The 21932-nt window shown below is 39.5% G+C and overlaps 1 protein-coding gene across 1 annotated transcript; it reads right to left on the bottom strand.

Moving 5' to 3' along the window:
* Positions 1 to 2032: 2032 nt before the first annotated feature.
* slc5a1.2.S (solute carrier family 5 (sodium/glucose cotransporter), member 1, gene 2 S homeolog) lies at positions 2033 to 19286 on the bottom strand. Its single transcript, XM_018244085.2, has 13 exons — positions 18607 to 19286; positions 10102 to 10161; positions 9099 to 9203; positions 8805 to 8910; positions 6306 to 6386; positions 5874 to 6094; positions 5633 to 5768; positions 5423 to 5530; positions 5054 to 5204; positions 4751 to 4919; positions 3740 to 3955; positions 3143 to 3251; positions 2033 to 2829 (listed from the first exon to the last, which is right to left on the bottom strand). The coding sequence occupies exons 1-13, from the start codon at positions 18763 to 18765 to the stop codon at positions 2621 to 2623; spliced, it is 1830 nt and encodes a 609-aa protein (XP_018099574.2). The 5' UTR covers positions 18766 to 19286; the 3' UTR covers positions 2033 to 2620.
* Positions 19287 to 21932: the final 2646 nt, after the last annotated feature.

The following is a 21932-nucleotide window of genomic DNA, read 5'->3' as shown; positions in this document are numbered from 1 at the left end:
GCACACACAGGGAGCATAGGGAAGGCAGAGTATGGCACACACGGGGAGCATAGGGAAGGCAGAGTATGGCACACACAGGGAGCATAGGACAGGCAGAGTATGGCACACACAGGGAGCATGGGGCAGACAAAGTATGACACACACATACAGGGAGCATAGGGCAAGCAGAGTATGGCACACCTAAGGAGAACAGAACAGGCAGAGTATGGCACACACAGGAAGCATAGGGCAGGCAGAGTATTCCACACACAAGGTGCATGGGGAAGGCAGAGTATGGCACACACAGGGAGCATAGGGAAAGCAGAACAGAGCAGGAGTCAGGGAAACCTATGAGGACCACTCTAAGATGTACTACATACAGTGAAACAGTGCTGGTGCCCCATCAGCAGTTTGTATGAGTGTGAACAGGTGAACAATGTGGGCAGTTTCAGTCTGGGTCTCAGGTGTAAACAATGCAGAGGCCAGTTAATCTCTGTAGTGATACCTTTTAAATCTTAGACATGGTAAGCAAACACAGCAGACAGACTTTGATGTGGGGGCCACACAAGGGGGGTCGGGGGCCAGATGCGGGCCACCAGTTGGACAGCCCTGCTTTAAGAAATAACAAAAGTCAGCTCTCCTTCAGTCAATACAGATTTGATAATCAGCTGGCTACACTGTTGTAAACATCTGAGCCACCAGGGCAGAGAATAGAAGTAACCAACTGCTTTTAATAGCAAATGTAAAACCATTGAATGTTAAATATTTGTAATGAATGTGAGTATTGGAAAGTTGCTTAGAATTATATTCTTTCATTAGGTGGACACCCCTTTAAGGTTTCCAGAAATATTTTTCAGTTCATTAGCATGAACTGTCCCAGTGCTCTAGTTATGGTTCCCAGAGGCTATAAATGTGCAGCTTTTTCTGGGTTAATTGCTATTCCTTTTAAATGCAGGGGTGTGTCACTATAATTAGCATGTTTTTTATTCAGGTGGAAGACTTGGGTGAGTATGGGTTCAAAAGAAAATCTTCCAAACCTGAAAGACGTGGAAGGAAATGGAAAACTAACATGCGAATGGATAGAAGAATAGCCAAAATGGCAAAGACTTAGGGGCAGATGTATTAAGGGTCGAATATCAAGGGTTAATTAACCCTCGATATTTGACTGACGAATTAAAATCCTTCGACTTCGAATATTGAATATCAAATTTGTTCGAACGATTCGAAGGATTTTAATCCATCGATCGAAGGATTATCCTTCGATCAGAAAAAACTTGGAAAGCCTATGGGAACCTTCCCCATAGGCTAACATGGACTTCGGTAGCTTTTAGGTGGCGAACTAGGGGGTCGAAGTTTTTTCTTAAAGAGACAGTACTTCGACTATCGAATGGTCGAATAGTCGAACGATTTTTAGTTCGAATCGTTCGATTCGAAGTCGTAGTCGAAGGTCGAAGTAGCCCATTCGATGGTCGAAGTAGCCAAAAAAACACTTCGAAATTCGAAGTTTTTTTTCTTCTATTCCTTCACTCGAACTTAGTGAATGGGCCCCTTAGCCAATGATCAGCTCCAGGAAGATTAAAGAAGGTCTAAAGTTACCTGTGAGTACTGTCTACTGATCACCAGCTACAGGTCTACTGGTAGATCCCCATCTACCTTTTGGACACCCCTGGTCTAGGGGCTGCAGACACCCCCAAACACTGAATTTAAGCCACTGAACATTGTGAAGACAGTGAAAAGAACTACTTCCGATTTGATGCAGGTACACGGAGCAGAGGTCAGTCAGAGAATGTGAAATTTTCAGGCTAATCTTTGCTTTGCTTCACACATCTGCACCAAAGCAGAAGCTGTATCTTTCAGTGCAGCTGGGGAAGGGAGTGAATCCGCTTTTTTCTCAGCAGCTGAGCCAACACTAGTGCCCTCAGCCTTAGCAGGGAAAGAAAGCCATAGATTATACCATTCAGTAATAAGTGGGCAGAATAGTTATTTAGGCTTTATAAATCTGTTGTAACTGCCCTTTCAGTAACACTTTGCTTTAGTAAAACTCACCACAAAATAGTTTCCATTTCTTTATTAAAAATATCAGGATTATTACCTGTTATAAACCAATATAAACCGATAAGGGATTTATCAAATTACAGGATACTACTGTTTCATAAAAAATGTGCAACCAGGGATGACCCATCTGCACCCCACCTCCCCTGCTGTTACGGAACTATAGCTCTTAGTATATCGGTACTGTAATGTAGCGTTCAGCATCTGGGCTGGAGTTCATTGAACCCATTTTTGAGTAGCTTGAACCAGGATGAATCCACTGGTTGTAGCCTTGTTAGTCCTGTTCTCTGTGTTTCATTGCCCTCTGGAACCTGAAGTCTTCTTTACCATAGCGTGTACATACCACGTGTCCTTTGCATTGCTGTGTGTGTCAAGGTCATTCACATCAGAGCAATGTAAAAAGAGTTTTACCAATATAATAAGATGTTCTGACGAATATTACTTTGGCATTGTTTTCTGGAAAGAAACAGTCTCCATTTACATGCGTGGCCTATTTAGTATTTCTTCCTCTCGCCAATCTCTGGTCTGATTTAGAAGTCAGGACAAAACTGCACACACCCAAATATTATTTTCAAGTTCAAAATAGCATCTATGCAAAAAATGCATGGCAGAACACAGCCACAGCCAGCAGAATGATGCCGTTGATGTTGACCACGTTCTTCCACAGGGGCATCTCTGAAGTGTCTGTCATCTTTTGTTCCAAAGCCTTCTTCTCTTCCTCACTCAGTTTGGGGGGCTTCTTATCATCAAATCCACAGAACCAATTGTAAGATTTCCTCCAGCAACTTGGTTTTTTCTCTGCATGACAAAGATGAAGAATGTGTTGAAGCCACTAGGAGTTCCTTTGTTTATGGACTCATTTATTAGCAATAATAATAACAACAATAATAATAATGATGATTATTATCGTTATTATTATCTCTTGTGATTCATGTACAGATGTGCTGCCATGCAGTAGCTGCCTTGGTACTAAGTATGCTCAGCAACATGAGATTTCTTTAAAATTGCTTTTGTGGCCAGAACTAACTAACATAACATTTTTTTTTTTTTTTTAAAAACTACAGTCTTGCTTTTGGCAAACATAGAGGTCCAACTGGTTTGTATAACTCACCTTCCTCCTCCTCCTTATCATCCTCTGGCTCCTCAGCAGCCCAGTCATTTGCATCTAGATCCTCTCGATCCTCAGTGCTGTTTCTCAGGGACCAGCACAAGCGATAGAGCTGTTAGAAGAATGAAATGAGCAATTCAGTGGTTCTAAAAAGTCACATCAACATACAATTTACTTGGTCCCTTTTCTTCAAAAATGATGCTATCTATTTATAATAATAATATTTTGGCTAATCCAAGGCGGGCTGGGGGAGGAGGGAGGGGGTCTATGTAGGGTAGGGGGGTAGGGTTTTTTTTAACTTTAAGATTGAATTCTCCTTTAAGGTATGAAGTTCTTATTTATGAAAAGAACCCTTATCCGTAAAACCCCACGTCCCGAGCATTGTGGATAGGTTCCATACATATATATATATATACATATATATACATATATATATATACACATAAATATATAACATTATTACTGTATTATTAAAGTCTATGGGGGAGGAACCTTTTATTTATATATATATATATATATATATATATATATATATATATATATATATACACACACATATATATATAATAAATGGAAAATAGAATATAAATTTGAGCTCACATGCTTATCAGGTATGGGCTTGGTCATGAATGATATTGCCAAAACAATGATGGAGGTTGCAACAAACAGGATGATGGCAAAGTACAGATAATGAACTCCGCAGATGATTGAGGGGCAGTTGCTGGGTTTCACACAGCTTCCAGTTCCATAGGCAAATTCTGCAATCATCCTCGAAAGGCCAATGAAGAGTCCAATTATTAACCCCCAGAATGCTCCCTGTAGTAGGAATGATACAGAACAGTTATAGTATTGGCTGACATAGGAAACTTGTTGTAACAGTACAAACCTGAGGACAAGTTGTTGGCATTTTACTAATGGGTAGAATTTGCTAATGGGCAAACAAAACACATTCTTTCCAATAGTCATCAATTTACAATGGTAAATTGCTTTTTCAATAACAAGCAACAACTCTCAAGAAACTTACAGAAAGTTAAGGGGTAATGGAAGAGACAGTGGGCTAATCATTTACCAGAATGGGATCCTTTCAGCAGTTGGACTGGCCTACAAGGATACTTGGAAAAGTCCTGGTGGGCCCAGGTGTCAAGTTTTCTGGTGGGCCCCTGGCAACCCGTTCTGACACTGCCTGTTGGATTTCTCTATGATATCCCATATATATCATGTACCAGTTATAAGACTGCATTTCAAAAACATGGAGGATGGTTTTCTGTGTTTCTGAGACAGTGTCATCAGGTAAAGTAATAGTTCTAACATTTACTTGCCTGTCTGACCTTAAATGTTTTACAGTCTTATAGAAAATTACACTTACAATACCTCTGACCTATGAACTTGGGGGGGGGGGGGCTGGAATATGGCTGGTGTCAGCAAAAGCTATAAGTAGTAAAATATTCCCAAAATTATCAGTCAGTCTGATTCTTTCTTTTCAGCAACCAGCTTTGGTATGATCACATCAGACTGACTGGCTAATAAAAAAGTGCACATCCCACAAGTAGGAAGTTGCCTAGTGCTCTGGCCAAATCAATAACTACTAGAGATTCCTTATGGGAAACATACCTGCTCATTTACTCTCTTGACAAAGATAGCGAGGAAGAAGACGGAAGCAATGGGTGGACCCAGGTAACTTGTGATGGACTGCATGTAATCAAAAAGCTGGCCGCTCTGGGCAGATTGCAGTATTGGAACCCATGCAATGCTCACGCCAATTAGGAAAATGATAAAAACCCTAATCCGCAACGAGAGAAGAAGCAGCATAAAATGTATCCTTTCATTGACACAAAGGGAAAATCACACTACAGTATATAAATCAATACTTTTTTGACCTTTTCAGGTCATATGCTGTCACAAAGGAGATCCTACCTTCCAGCTATCATTAGCTCCTTCTCGCTTGCCTTCCTCCGGAACTTTGTGTAAATGTCCATGGTGAAGAGGGTGCTAGCACTATTGAAGATGGAAGTGAGGGAGCTCATGAGAGACGCTAACATCACTGACAGCATCAGACCTCTGAGACCTATGAAATAAAATGGGATACACAGCCCAAATATATTTTCAGCTAAACCACAGCAAGGGGCAAGCTCTCCCCTGTTCAATGCAGAAAAGGCAACAAGCCCAGTGTGTGTGTGTGTGTGTGTATGTGTGTGTGTGTGTGTGTGTGTGTGTGTGTGTATATATATATATATATACCCTTTTAATTGCTAAATGATTTACAGAATTATAAAAGTATCTTACCATCTGGCATCAGATTTATCACCATTTTTGGGTAGGCGATATTGGTGCACCCAACCTCTGTGTCACAGAACTTCTTACACTGAGAAGGTACCACACAAGCTACTTCATCTGGTAGTCAGAGAGAAGGTTAGTTATGTTCAGGCCTTACAAGCTGTGCAGCTACATTATTTAGCAGGTTATAAATTCTTAGTTATTGGCTACTCCCTTTACCTGTATATAGAATACGGCTGAGCATTCCTGGAAACACCATGAGGAACATGGGTAGCAGTTTAAGATAGCCGCATAAAATACAGCCAGCTTTTACATGAGACATATTCTTGGCTGACAGACATCGCTGAACGATCACCTGGCAGATATGAACACACAAGAGTAATATATGAATAAAAAGCACAAGAACTATAGTGGTGACATCAATCAGTATATTACAAGGAAACATTTACAAGAGGCTCACCTGATCTGTGCACCAGTACCACAAGGCAAGAATAGTTAGACCAAAGATGAGCCCTGGCCATGGCATGTCCCCAGTGAGTGGGTCACGGAAAATGTGAAATGCATCCTCTCGTGGGGTATAACATTGCTCAGGAATCGTTATGTTATCATAAGAGATCACAGAAGGGGTAGCATTCATGTATTTCTCCATAAACTGGTCATATCCTCCAACTTTATTAAATGCTGAGAAAACAGACAGAGGGTTAAAGCAACAGAAGGCATTGCAAGACGTGCAACATCTCAATCAGTATCAATTGTGGAAACTGTACAACTACTAAGAAAGTAAGGGGATGGAGCTTTAGGTGTAGGGATGAACGTAAAAGAAAAATTATGGATGTGGTCAACAGGTGGGGTGCAGAGTATCAAAACTTCATATTTAGTCAATTCAACTCACCAAATCCCATAAGGATGAAGGATCCCACTAACATGATGATTGTCTGTAAGGTGTCTGTGTAAATAACAGCTGCAAGCCCCCCTACAGGATAAAAAAAGAACAAAAGAAATGTTTCAATAAAGCAAAGTAAGAGATAAAACTAGGAGATGGACATCTGGGATCACCAGCTGAGGTGGAATATAAATTATGACTGAACTGCTCCTGAGTTACCAACAAACAACCATAAAGCTCCCTACGTCCCCAGAGCTGTTTTGCTGGGGAGCTGAGGAGAAGCCATTTTTGCCTATACTGTTACCTTTTTGACTGACTTAATGTAACTTGTAGCAGGAAAGAATAATTCATAAATATTATGCAGCACTATAACATTATAGTAATATTTTTATAATTGTGTCAGCAGAACTAAAGCCTTTTTTTTTAGGTTTTTTCACCTACTGTAACCCTCTTCTCTAATGTTAAAAGCATCTCTATATGAAACAAAGAAACTTCATTTATCCAGCTTGTTGTTTTACACAGAGCATTCAGGCTATAATATGGGGAGAATGGAAGATGTAATTATTGCTCTGGGAAATATGCCTGGCATGGCCCAGCCACCTGTTGCATTAGATGTTTTTGCTGTTTATGATACTGGGCTGATTTGCAGAGTGGTGTGACTCTAGGATACCGTATTTTCAGAAAGAGATCAGCGGAAGTCAGCTTGCAAAAAAATTGAACGAGTGACCTTTGTGCATGTCTCACGATCTATTATTATATGATAGCTTAATGTGCTTGTGATACTTGCTGTTTGTGTTAATTCGCTAGAAATAGAATTTATTTTTCTTGGTAAAATTTTGTGTTATTACCACGTAGGCAAGACGCATGCCACATTGGATTTTCATTACCAGAGAACAATAATATACTGTATAGAATGACAACAGCAAAATGCTACTATAAACCTAGTATACAATGTACTTAGCGTCTACAGTGCCTTCAGTGTCGGACTGGGACACCAGGGGCCCACCCAAACACCTTTAGACCAGGGGCCCACTCTAAGTATTATTTTCTTCCTTTCCTTAGTCAACCTCTATTCTCCTATTCTCTTTTCTTTCCATACTATAACATATTATTCCATCTATTTAGCCTCTTTATTCTCATAGAAAAAGGGAATGGCCATGAAATAAGCCAAATATTTAGAAGCAGGAGGGCCCACTGACACCTTGGCCCACTGGCAGTTTTCCTGGTATTCTCGTGGGCCAGTCCGACACTGAGTGCCTTGCAAAAGTATTAACACCCCGATCAATTATTTTCTTCTTATTGACTAACAAATCTTACACTGATACACTGTTGTATTCTGTGCTATAATTATTTCAAAGTACTGAAACCAAAGTTTAAAAATGTTATTCTTGAAACATTACATGTATTCTTTTTGTAATATTGGTGTGTAGGCAGCCATCTCAGGTAATTGTGCCTGATCCTGTGCTTTTAGAAAGCGCCAGCACTTCACAATAAAACTGCTTTCAGATAAGCAATTGTTTCTCCTACTCAGTGTAACTGGAGGAGTCGTCACTTGGATTAGCCAGACTTGGATTTTAATATTAAATGCTATTCTCATCTATCACTAGGTGGTTCATCTGATCATTTTAGCAATGCAGGTGTCAGAGAACTGTCATCTGTTTACCTTCCCATTGTTCTGCTCATAGGCTGTTGGTGTGTGTGCAGGGGGGGGGCGGGGTTCACTCCAACAAGCAATGTAGCAATAAAGAGTGACTGAAGTTTATCAGAGCACAAGTTTATCAGGCACCTGGGAAACTAACATACATATGTAGCCCTTATGTCAGATTTCAAAATTAAGTACTTTAAAAAAAAAATGTTTTTCTCTTTTGAAAATGGATTTCAATTCAGGATTCTGTTGGAGGAGTGCTATTAACTGCATCAGTGCCGGGCCTACTCGGTCAGGCGCCCTAGGCAACCCGGCCAAGTACTTCGCCCCCGCCGCTCGCGCATGTGCAGAAGTGTGCGAGCGGCAATGAAGCGCGAGTGCGCATGCGCAGAATCCGCGCGAGTGCGCAGAAAATGCTAGCGTGCGCATGCGCAGAAGACCATATATTACGCAGAACTTCAGCCACAGCTTCTGAACACAGCGGTCAGAGCTAGGGGAAGGCGTCAGAAGAGGTACGTGTCTGGCGCCCCTGTGCCTTTGCGCCCTAGGCAAGTGCCTCTTCTGCCTACCCCTAGTTCTAGCCCTGAACTGCATGTTTGTAAAAAAAAAAAAAAAAAAGAAGAAGAATGAAGAGTTTACCCAATTTAACTAAAGACTCCTTCCTAATAATATCATGATTGCTCACTGGGGCCTGTGCAGTTTGCTGAAGCTTAGTAATGCATATTCTGATAATAAGGAGTGGTCCAACGGTGACCTAAAGTAATACTGATTCATCCATTCATAAGTCATCTCTATAGCTGAGGATACAATTACTGAGCAAAACAGGAATACAAAGTTTACTTATAGGATAGACTGGCTCCTACCTGTGACAGTGTACAGGGCAGTGATAGCAAGCAGCATGACAATGGCTATGTATATATTGATCCTCATGGCCTGCTGGATAAAGATTGCCCCTGAAAACATGTCTGCCTGAAAAAAAAAAACATTGAACAAGATATCAGGTCCTTGGCACATAGTGGTTACCAAGACAATCTCACTGGTCTGAAAGGATAAAAATGAAAGGATGAAATGGTTCTTTGAGTTGATACAGTACAGAATATATAGTTGAATAGTTGAGAGCAAAGAAAGTTAGAAGGCAAAGAATGAGTTGAACTTACAGAGATCTTGGTAAAGACATAAAGAAGAAGAGAGAGCACAGACAGATAAATCCGAATTCGGTCTCCACCAAAACGTTTCCTTAGATATTCTGGCATTGTCACCACCTGAAGAACATATGGGAATGCATTAATACATGATACTGTACATAATCATACCAAATACTAATAGCATAATACTAATAATACTAAATCAGATGTGCATTCCTCAGCTTGGGGTGCAGAGTACTTGATGTGACTTTTCATCAGAAACCCGTACCCAAAGGATTGGCACCCTTACATGTACTGTAATTCACTAGTGCAATGAATAGGGCTTGTGCCATACATACTTTTCACCTAGTGTTTTAACTAAGATATATCTACAGTTTTTGTTGTTTCTTTCATAAAACAAGTTAAAGCCTGAAATGGTAGGTAAAAAGCAGAATCAAAAATCAGAAATCCTCTGAATTAACAAACAGCTCCTTTCCTCTAGCTGCAGCCTGTTAGACTTTAAGATAAGGGAAACCTCATTTTATATAGGGTTTAACAGTGGACTGAAATGGTTTTCATTCTGCTTGTCAGAGCAGGAAGTAGAACGTGACTGCAATTTTCAGAGCTGACTTCAAGAGAGTGGAAAAAAGCTGCTATGGGCACCAGGCATGGTGTGGACCTGCAAACAATAAATCAATATTAGAAGGATTGTGGAATAGCAAGTATAGAAGGGTAAGATGGCAAAGATGGGTGGTTCAATTCCACCCAGGACATATCTGTAAGGAGTTATCCCTTGTGTTTGGGTAGGTTCACTTTGGGTACTTCAGCTTCCTCCCACACTCCAGGAACATACAGACAGACTAATTGGCCACTCACTAAATTTATCATAGTGTTTGTAGAGACTGATAAGAATGATGATAAGAATGAATGATGTTTAATATCTGCTTAAAATAATATTATAAAATGTTTTTTATAAATATAAAAAAGGATAATAATTTGGCTTTTGGCATTTGATTATATTACATGACATACTCACTCCAGCTTTCACATAGATTGGCACAAAGATCCAGCCAAGGATCACAACCATAACCAGAGCCTGAAACAAAGGACGCATTAGAGACTAGAAGTGACATTAACAGAACATTTATATCAGGAGACAGTTTTCCACAAATACCCATGAAATACCCCAAAAAAGCATGAAAAACGGTTTTCGTCAAATTCTTTTGGTGACTCTTGTGCTAAAGTTTCTCTCTCCCCCTTTATATTTATACCTAATAGATTTAAATCTATTTATTGAACTGAGAAACAAAACATTCAGCATTTGTCATTTACACATTTCTTTCGGTTAAACTTGCTGTGGGATCAAAGGAAAATGTCATTTTTCAGTCTCTGGTATTTTGGGTTACCTCCCAGCAGCAATAAGTCAATACATTTGATGTGTTGGCATATTGATAAGGGCAGCAGGAAAAAAAGGCCAACATTTCAATATGGCTTTCATTCTACATATTCAATATATGACTTCGTTATGATAAACAAGTGATGTTAATTTAAGTCTGTAGAAAGATCATATTATGAGCAGGACATTATGCAGGACTGGCAGGGCACAGGGGGAGTGTCCATAGCATCACATAGACCATTTAGCTAGACAATATTACTAATATTGATGTAAAAAACATATTGAACCAGGATACAATTAAATAAGAAGAATGTATTGCCTAATTCAGTCCTAGATTATCTTGTAGACTTCTGTGACACCTTGAGGGAAGTTTTCACATTCAATTGAATCTGGCCTATGTGTTGTATGCTTTAATAACCAGATTCTGAGTTTGCAGCAGCAACTTATTTATTCAAATACAGTGCACCAAGGAAGCATGTATCTCTGTGCAACTCACTCTCATCTCCTGTGGGCTGACCCCGCCCGCTGCTTCCTTGTTCTGACAAACTTTATTAACATCAACAATTATCAACACATCCTTCCCTTTTAAACATTTCAACAAAAATGGTGGTAATAAAAACAACCTATCGAAATAGTTGGAACTTAGTACAGGTGGTTTGCTACACTTATAATGCTGTGGCAACTGACCAAGTCACTTTAACACTGTTCAACTAGTCTTGATGGTTTCTTGATAATCCGGCCATAACGTGTTTGTACTCCATGAGTAAGTGTTTGTGCCTGGTTATTGCCAGTTGTATTATGTGTATTAATTGTGGACTGATCTGAGTTTCTTGTTCCTTGAATGGGTGAAGTATCTCTCAGAAAGGATTGTGATATGTCCATCTGGTTGTTCCTCTCGGTGTAATCTACTGGCACCTGTTTATTTCCTTCGGCATCTCTTCGCTGTATGTCCTCTGGCCAGTAAGCATCCACTGGTAGATGCTGCTCCATGTGAATCCAATCCTGATCCTGTGCTTCCTCTGACTGATTACAATGCTGACCATCTGAATGAGTCACGCTTGGTATTTTTGGGATTTTATACAAATGCCTTCTATTTTGCCTTAAAATTTTTCCATCACTTGTTTTAACCTCATAAGAACGAGGTGCGACTAGGCGTAGCACTTGAGCTTTTTCACACCAGGTAGATCCATTCCAAATTCTGACCTCATCTCCAATGTGTAAATTTTCAAGTGGTTTTGTAGTTTTATCATAATTTTTCTTTTGTCTCTCTCTCATATTTTGTTTCTGTTGTCTGTACCGTTTATGAAGGGTCTTATCATTGTGGTAACACTTAAGCTCCAATGCAGGTAATTTTGTCTGTATTTGTCTTGCAAAGAACAACTCTGCTGGAGATTTGCTCTGTTGCTCTGTAGTTTAAAAGTGCCACTTCTGGGTCCTGCCCTGAATGAACAGCTTTTTTCATCAACTGTTTTATAATCTTTACACCACACTCTGCAAGTCCATTACTCTGTGGGAATCTAGGGCTTGAAGTGACATGGTTGAATCCAAATTCTTCTGTGAACCTTACAAAGTCTTTTCCTATAAATTGAGGACCATTGTCTGTTCTTACTTCTCTTGGTATTCCATATCTGCAGAACTGTGTCTTAAGTATTTGCATACTTCAAATGATGTGCTGTTTTTTCAATTTTCGAACTTCTGGATAATTAGAGTATGCGTCCAATATTGCCAAGTGCTCCTTTCCATTCATCATGAATATATCAACTCCAATTGTATCCCAGGGACCAAATGGTATTTCTCTCTGTATTAGAGGCTCCCTTGGAAGTGCTGGGGCAAAGGTTTGGCAAGTTGTGCAGCTTGTTATCATTTGAGCAATATCCTCATTTATAGAGGGCCAAAATAAAGATTCTTTTGCTCGTCTTTTGCATTTTTGAATTCCAAGATGCCCTTCATGAATTATTCTTAACATGTGCTTTCGCAGCGATGAAGGCACAACAAGTTGAGATCCTTTGAGCAATACTCCATCCCATGTAGAAAGTTCATCACAACATTGCCGATATGACTTTGGAAGATATTTTTTTGGATTGTTTGAATGTAATGCAGTTATCACTTCTTGTAGATGATCATCAGAGGCAGTGCTTGTTTTAAATTTCTTCCACATGTCTTCTGATACTGCTTTCCTTGACATGACACTATTAATATGTATTTCCACACTTGATTCCTTTTCACTGTCTGATGCAACAGTGTCCTCGTTCCATGTCCTTGATAAAGCATCTGCAACCAGAAGGAATCGGCCTGGTGTATATTCTACTTTGTAGTCATATTTCTGCAATTTCAACAACAAACGTTGAATGCGTGGAGGAGCTTTCCATAGTTCTTTCTGTGTGATGGTAAGTAGTGGCTTGTGATCTGTTTCAACAATAAATTTTGTCCCATACACAAAGTTGTGGAATGCTTCACATCCAAAAGCAATACCAAAAGTCTCTTTTTCTATTTGTGCATATTTGTGCTCTGTGTGTGTGAATGGGCGTGATGCATATGCAACTGGCTTCCATTCCATTCCATACTGTTGTAGTAGAACTGCACCTATTCCATCTTTTGATGCATCTGTTGATATTTTTGAAAGCCGGCATATGTCAAAATATTGCAGCGTCTGTGCACAACAAAGAATGTCTTTGAGTGATTTGAACTCCTGTTCCTGCTTCTCTGTCCATTTCCACTCAGCGTGCTTTAGTAACATACTCCTCATATGGGAAGTCTTGTCTGCCAGATTGGGAATATACTTGCTAAGGTAGTTTAACATACCCATGAACCGCTGCAGTTCTTTTTTATTACTGGGGCTGGCCATTCGTTTAATTGCTAGAACTTTTGCAGGATCTGGTTTCACTCCAGTGTGAGAAATGATTTCACCAAGATACAAAATTTCTGTTTTCTTAAACTGACATTTAGTGTGGTTCAGTTTAAGTCCATTTTCTTGTGCTATCTGTAAGACTTGCTTTAGTCTTTTGTCATGCTCTGCTTCTGTGGTGCCCCAAATTAAAATATCATCTATATAGACTTTAACTACTTCAACCCCTTCCAAGGAATGCACCCAAGAGGAAGGTTCACTGATAGGTTCAATTACATCTAACTCTGTCAGGCGCTGCAATTCATGTTTAATTCTTTCTCTCAGTGCCACTGGCACATGCCTTTTGGCTTGTACAACTGGTTTTGCATCAGCTTTTAATGAAATATCATATATAACTGGTAGTTTTCCAAGACCTGCAAACACATCCTTATATTCACTTAGCAGTATGTCTATGTTGCTTTGTGGTGATTCTTCCACAACAAATAATTTGTTTACCAGTCCCAACTTTTCACATGTTTGTGCGCCTAATAGAGGACAGTAATTACCAATTACTACTGTAAATTCATGCTTGCTTGTCTTTCCTTTATAAGTAAGAATGAGGGTGCATTTTCCTACTGATGGGATTTCAGACTCATTGTAGGCCTTTAGCACTGATGTTTTACTTTTTAGTTTTGCTTTCATTTGTAAGTTTCTCCATATTTTTTCTGTGATAATGTTTGTTTCTGCCCCTGTGTCCACTTTATACTTAATCAGGGAACCATTTGTATCAATGTCTATAGTCCAGCTTTTCCCACTTCCATTCCTTTTACTGACAGCACTCACATAGATCTCCTCCTGACTCTCCTCACTACTGCTGTCCATGACTGCATTTAGTTTGCTTTTACTGTAACATTGCTTGGCGAAGTGATTATATTTGCCACACGCTTTGCACTGTTTACCAAATGCTGGGCAGTTGTTAAATGCATGGGTGTTGCCACAATTATTGCAGACCTTGTATTTGGTGAATCTTGCATCAATTTTCCCTTTGCCTTTCTTAAAATCTGATTTACTTATGTGAGCCCTTGGTGTAACTGAGGATGTGGCCACTCTACTCACTTGTGAAACCTTCTCTTCACTTCTTATCCCTGTTAACACTTTGAGCTGCTGTTTTGTGAGTTCAGCTGCTTGACAGATTCGTATAGCTTTTTCTAATGTAAGATCCTGTTCCCTTAGCAATCTTTCTTGCACTTTTTGATCATTACATCCAATTACAAGTCTGTCTCGGATTAATGAATCTCTCAGCTGACCAAAGTTACATGTTCTGCTTTTGAGCTTGAGGTCTGTTATGTATTCCTCTATGCTTTCTATTGGAGACTGCACTCTGGAGTTAAAGATAAATCTTTCATATGTCTCATTCACCTTAGGGGTGCAGTAATCTTCAAACTTTCCCATAACCACTTCAAAATCATCACTGTCATGTTCATTAAGTTGAAATGAATTGAATATTTGCAAGGCTTCTTCCCCTGCTATTGTTAGGAACAGGGCCACTTTCTGTGCACTGGGCAGTGTTATAGTGTTAGTAGCTTTCATATATAGTAACAGTCTCTGCTTAAAGATTTTCCATGCTTCCCCAACATTTCCCACAAACTTAAAGGAAAACTATACCCCCAAAATGAATACGTAAGCAACAGATAGTTTATATCAAATTGAATGACATATTAAAGAATCTTACCAAACTGGAATATATATTTACATAAATATTGCCCTTTTACATCTCTTGCCTTGAACCACCATTTCGTGACTCTATCTGTGCTGCCTCAGAGATCACCTGACCAGAAATACTACAACACTAACTGTAACAGGAAGAAGTGTGGAAGCAAAAGGCAGAACTCTGTCTGTTAATTGGCTCATGTGACCTTACATGTGGTTTGTTTGTGTGCACAGTGAATCTTACGATCTCAGGGGGCGGCCCTTATTTTTTAAAATGGCAATTTTCTATTTATGATTACCCAATGGCACATACTACTAAAAAAGTATATTATTATGATAATGGTTCATTTACATGAAGCAGGGTTTTACACATGAGCTGTTTTATGCATTATCTTTTAATAGAGACCTACATTGTTTGGGGGGTATAGTTTTCCTTTAACTGGAGTAGGTGGATGTAGACTGTCTGTCCTTATCTGTGCAGGGACTGTTACACTCACAGGCTGGGATGGGCCTGCTGCATCCTCTGTACCTCTTGCAGGTTCTGACATTGTTCAGGCTTTGTGTGCTGAGTGAATCCACTCCTGGTACCATGTGTTGTATGCTTTAATAACCAGATTCTGAGTTTGCAGCAGCAACTTATTTATTCAAATACAGTGCACCAAGGAAGCATGTATCTCTGTGCAACTCACTCTCATCTCCTGTGGGCTGACCCCGCCCGCTGCTTCCTTGTTCTGACAAACTTTATTAACATCAACAATTATCAACACAGCCTATTGTATTATATTAGACTGTACTATTAAATTGAATTATTTATTATTCTTAGGCCAACGTTCCACTGGGCTGAAGGCTGGAGAGGTTCACATGTTTAATGTTCAAGTTAGTGAGGAGTGCTGAAGTTTTAGGTTAACTCCGTATTAGCATCGCAGATTGTACATCCCTGAGCAACATCATTTTCCTCATGTTGGGGCCCCAGACTTGTTTTGGCCTAGGCCCCCTCTTCTATAATTCTGGCACTGGCTACAAGCTGATAGTTGTGGCATTATTACTTCTGCATTACAAAGAATCATTTAGTCCCTGGATAAAATGTGATACCACAAGGTAGGTATCATGTATAGTAGGGTGAGGGGTGGGGAAGAGATTTCCATCTGATGTGAGAACTTGACTGAAGCATATCTGTGCTCATATATCCTGTAACCTAATAAAGTCAGGGAGAACAGGATTTAACCCGTGCAAAGGCTATTATAGTTGCTAGCCAAATTGAAACGGCAGTGCCAGAGGCTAAAACTCTCAGCCAGGGAACTGCTGGGAATGTACAGACTGTGAATTCATCACTGTGGCCTAATAATGCACAGTCACAGGCAAAATACAGTGCTAAGGGAAGGAATTCACCTACACTGCAAATCCGTGTAGCAAATACAAATAAAAAATACTGCTTTCGCTGGGGTTCAACACAACACACTGCAAATCATGTTACATGTCCTGCAAAAGCTAAACGGTGCCACAAATGCACAAAAGTAGGACATTTTGCTAAGATCTGCCGTAGTTCTGCTAAAGATGTTCATGAAGTCATTACTATACTGTAAATGTTACATTATTAAGTGTGGATAAAGCTGGTACATTTATTCCAGACAAGTTTATATGCACTGTCAGTGTCAGTACTGCTTCTGCTTACAAGGGACACTCCATTAACCTGATGCTTCATACAGGTTCAGCTGTTTCTATACAACCAAAGGATATTTTCTTGAAATACTTTGAAAAAGATCCGCTTGTTGCACCTGCCCTGAATTTAGTCAGTTACTTAAAGGATCCAATCCCTGTGCTTGTTTGCTTGCCAGTGACTGTACAATTTGCTGATTCAGCATTGGAAAAACTTGCTATTGATATTGTCGGTCCTTTTACAGATGCTCCTATAGACTGTAGATTTTCTATAACCTTGATAGACTATTACAGTAAATGGACAGAAATTGCATTCATTTCTCATATAACATCAACTACAGTCATTACATTTCTGTCTACAGTCTTCAGCAGAGAAGGTAATCCAAAGGAGTTAATATCAGGCAACAGACCACAGTTTGTCTCATATGAGTTTGAATCGTTTCTGAGAGAGAGGAATATTGTGCATAGGAAATCTTCGGTGTATTACCCACAAGCAAATGGAGAAATCGTGCAATTCAACAGAAGTCTGAAAGAAGCACTACAGACAGCAAATCTTACTAGGAAATCTTGGAAAGTATTTACAACAAGGTTCCTACATAGCTAAAGAGCAATGTGCCATGCAACAACCCTATCATCTCCTGCTGAATTATTACATGGCAGACAGATGTGCACTAGTTACATGTTGCAGACATCAAACTTCCACAAAATACTGTGCCTACAAAATCATCTACTGCTGACATTGTGAAACGTCAACAAGCCAAATGCAAGGCTTATACTGACAGAAAACGTGGTGCCAGAGAAGAACACTTTCAGCCTGGATCTTTAGTCAGAATTAAGAAACCAGGAATACTGAAATAAGGACAATCTAAATTTACTACACTACTTGAAGTGAGACACCAGCGAGGACCATACACATATGAACTGTCTGATGGACGCATATGGAATGCAAGTCGCCTTGCTCCTGTTAGATATGACTTTGGAGAAGCTCCATTTGATGAAGGACATTTTCCTAGTCCTGATGTCAACTGCAATAGGCCTGAAGAAAGTGAACCTATAAGGCGTACTGAGAGAAATGGAAAACTACCTGCATGGACCCAGGACTATGTGATGTGAATAATGTATATTATTGCTTTAAGATGCATTGTTTATGCAAAGGTACATTTTCTCTTTAAAAAGAGAGCTCCAAACATGATCCATTTCTACCGGGAAAAAGCAAAAGCTCTCATTCATACTAATTCTGCCCATACAAGGCCTGGCTTTAGTGTTTTGCTTAAAATTTGCTCAAATATGTTCATGATTGTGCTGCTCTGCACAATGGTTTGCAGAAAAATCTTCATGACGTGCAGCAGGACATAGTCATGTCATCATGTTTAGCAACAAAAGGAAAGTGAAGTTTCAAGTAATTGTTAATTCATCTGCTATGACAGCGAGAGGGGGTCCTTTGCCTCTAGAGTTGCCACCTGGCTTATATATTTTTTTTTTTGGTACAAACTTCTTTATATTTAGCCTATTTAGCCTTAGGGATCCATTTTTCAAGCTAATGGCACATAGTCTAATATATACACCAGCGGAGAAAAGCTGATCTGCTTCCTTCTGCACCTCCTATCTGTTTACTGACAACAGATTTTGGTTCACAGATGCACACTGTAGTGTTCTGCACTGAAATCCAATGTGTGTGTGTGAGTTACCTGGCTGTTCCCATGTCTGTCACACACAATGGAGGGTGTGGAAGTCAGTGGATCAGCTTTTCTCCGCAGAAGTATATACACTAACAGAGTAAATGACCTGTGTGCCATTAATCTTAGTGATTTGCAGTCTGTGACTTAAGGGTTCCATATATTAAACCAAGATGAAGATCAGTATGGTGCTTCAGTGATAATTATTAAGCACTGCAATTTATTTAAGAGATACAAAAGATATAGATCAAGGTGTCAAAAAAAAAAGGTTTCACTTACATTCCATTCAAAACCTCCAATAACGATGCCACCAGCAGCTGCTGTCCCAGCAAGACCCACAAAATGTCCACTGCCAATGTTACTGGCAAACAGAGATGCCCCAATCTGCAAAAAGGAGAAAATAATCAGCTTTCCTTTCTCAATGATAAACAAAGTCATAGGTCGGGGAATAGATGATATACCTAGTACATGTTAATGTTAGGAATGACATTACACTTTCCTTGAGTTTCTTAGGTGTGCCTGTTTCAAGTTAAAGTTTTTCTTTTAGGCTTTTCTAGACAATATACATGCAAATCTTGGTGGCTACCATCTTCCTCTCTATTCTTTCCTGCTTTTGCAGTGTTTATGATTCTGTATTAGCGTACAGTTGCTTGCTGAAAAGAATATATGTAAGCAAATAATTACAGTATTTGGGGCTGGCCACAGTTGGGATTAATTGTTTTTTTAATTGTGTAAATATGCGTCCAGTTTTGCATTGATTGTAGCAGTTTGTACTTTCATTTGGGATTATACAAGAGGCCTGTGTGTTGTAGCAATTTATTGTTATGTATTATTACTAAAATGTATTATTTTTGCATCATTATTTTTTACTATATTGTTTGCCTATTGTTTACGGTAGCTCAGAATTCTTAGATCTTAAAGGAGAAGGAAAGCTACAGTGGCATTTTATTGCCAATAGATTAGCTGCAATAGTGCAAGCTAGAATGCTATATTTATTCTGTAGAATGTTTTACCATACCTGAGTAAAAAGCTCTAGAAACGCTCTGTTTGTTTAGGATAGGAGCTGCAGTATTAACATGGTGTGACATCACTTCCTGCCTGAGTCTCTCCCTGCTCTGGGCTCAGATTACAGTAGAGAAGGGAGGGGGCGGGGAAAAGGAGCAAACTGAGCATGCTCTTGCCAAGGGCAATGAGGTTTAAGCTGAAGGCAGGAAGTCTGATACAGAAACCCATGAGTACACAATAGAAGGAAAGAAATGCAGTGTTTCTTTTGACAGGAGACTCAGAGCAGCACTACTTTGGGGGTTTACTGGTATATTTAGATGGACCTTTCTGATAAGGCTTACTTATTTTTAACCTTTCCTTCTCCTTTAAGGTATATTTGGATACTAACACCCCCACCTCTTTGGTAAAAACCTTGTATTAATTGATTTGGTGTGAGGTTTTTATGTGGTTGAGATTCCCAGCATTTTGCTGCCGATCCAATCTGTAAGCTCATAAGACAATCGGGAAAATTCTGGGAATTTTCCCTCCTTTGACTTTCATGGCAATTGCTTGAACTGTACCAGGGCACTGATGGGTAATAATGAATAAGAAATGTTCACATGTTCACTGGTGCATTTCCAAGTGAAAACCGTCTGACTCACAAGTGTACCTGCAAGGCCCACGTTATGACCAGCATTTTGCCACCTGCCTGCAGACTTAGAAATCACAACAGTGGAAAACATTGGGAATCTCCATTACTGTTAGAGTATAATATTTACATAGTACTATTTACATCTAATGAAAAAGCTTTGGAAGACAGCTGAACATCTCACTTAAACAATTAAAAATGAATGTATCTTGTATTTATATTTTTTCTGTATCACTATTTTAGGGAGGCATAATGGGGTCCGTGAGTTGGTAATAGGATTTAAGAAAATGGGGAAAACCTGAATAAGTCTTGGTTGTGCTGCAAGCCCTCTTGATGGATATTGGCTTAGGAAAGCAACTAGAATCCTATCAGACATGCTAGCTTGATCCTCAGCCAGATAAATTGTTAAACTAAATAACAGTTATTAAGAACAATCACGTCAAATCATTAACTAGGTGTATCTGTATCCTGCTGTCCAATACAAGAACATTTTCACCTGGCATTTGGAACTTTCAACATGAAAAGGAGGTGTCATGTGTTACCCAATTTCCCTGATGCCAGGAGAGTTTCCTCCTATTCCTTCAAAGTTATGGGCACAAAAAAAATCTTTGATGCATGCATTTTAAACTTGTGTGTGCAGTTTTTAAAACTGTGTGATCAGGTCAGAATGAATACAATAGTGTTCTGGGGAAAATGTTTATCCTTAGCGAAATGATCTCTGGCTTTAAAGGGATCCTGTCATGATTTTAATTGGTGTAGTTTTTATTTTTAAATTACGCTGTTGACATTGCAAATAATTAATTTTGCCATTTGGGAGATCGGTATGTTGACGCATGCGCAGTTGGAGCAAATTGCCAGTTTTCGGCAACTGCGCATGCAACGAAATTGACGGAGATTGCCAATCTCCCATTCAGTTTACCGAGGACCCAGAAGATGGATGCTGTGAAGTCCGATGCCAAAATCTCCGATGGAATACAGGACAGTAGCTCTATCAGCAGTGTTATTAGACCAAAGCAGAGTATGGGCTACTACAATATTGACAAGGAGTAAAATCAGTTCAGGCATCGGAATCTTTCAGCAGAGGTGTCCGGCAGCTGTTATCTTGTTACCTGCACATTGCTCTGTTGATATGGAGCTGGGGAAATGGTGGCGGTGAAATCACTCAAACTTGCAGCACAGCAGTAAAGAGTGACTGAAGTTTATCAGAGCACAAGTCACATGTCTGAGGGCACTTAGGAAAGTAAGAAAATGGCATGCCTCATGTCAAATTTCATTATTAAAAATTTAAAAAAATTATGTTTGCTCTATTGAAAAACAGATATCAGTGCAGAGTGTCATTAACTGGTGCGTTTTGTAAAAAGCATGTTTCTCATGATAGAATCCCTTTGAACACACTGTCATTCTAAGATGCTACACCTGCAGTTTTTCCCTAGCTTTAGAACAACTTTGAGCTGCTTTTATCTCGGAATGGGGCAATCACTGCATTTCCTAGTATGACTCTGACACAATGTGTCAAAAAAAACATGATGGAAATCAAAGTGACCATCGCTCTTTGAGGGGTCAATAAGTCTATATGACCCTCAACAAACAGAGTTTCAGGTATGGTTCCACATACAAGGAATAACATTAGAAACCTGGAAAGAGCATGATCTAAACAAAGAAAATTAACCTTACTGATTGGTTTTAAATCAAAATGGGGGGGATCACCCTGGTTTTTAATTTTGGGATTCAGAAAATACTGGCATAGATACTTATGATTAAGTACCAGAGGGTACGAAATGCGTAAGGTGGATCATACGGGGTCAGAATGTATGTACTTTTATTATGATACTGATGGAATAAACTTTGGAATTTTATTTTTCTTGAGTATTGGGACATTTTGTTTAATAGTGGTTCAATGGTGCCTTGAGAACTGGGGCAGGTCCCTGATACTCAGCTGCAACTTACTTTAGGACTGGCAATATAGACCCCC

The sequence above is a fragment of the Xenopus laevis genome, chromosome 1S, assembly GCF_017654675.1.
Source record: "Xenopus laevis strain J_2021 chromosome 1S, Xenopus_laevis_v10.1, whole genome shotgun sequence".
Classification (NCBI taxonomy): domain Eukaryota; kingdom Metazoa; phylum Chordata; class Amphibia; order Anura; family Pipidae; genus Xenopus; species Xenopus laevis.
Note: the sequence above shows the minus strand (reverse complement) of the source record. Positions and strands in the feature narration are given on the sequence as shown.

Coding starts and splice junctions, on each gene's coding strand:
- slc5a1.2.S (XM_018244085.2), bottom strand. CDS start 18,765: ATGACTTTGTTTATCATTGAGAAAGGAAAGCTGATTATTTTCTCCTTT. Junction 6,387..8,804: donor TGCCCTGTACACTGTCACAG/GTAGGAGCCAGT, acceptor TTTATCCTGTAG/GGGGGCTTGCAGCTGTTATT. Junction 2,830..3,142: donor TGATAAGGAGGAGGAGGAAG/GTGAGTTATACA, acceptor TTTGTCATGCAG/AGAAAAAACCAAGTTGCTGG.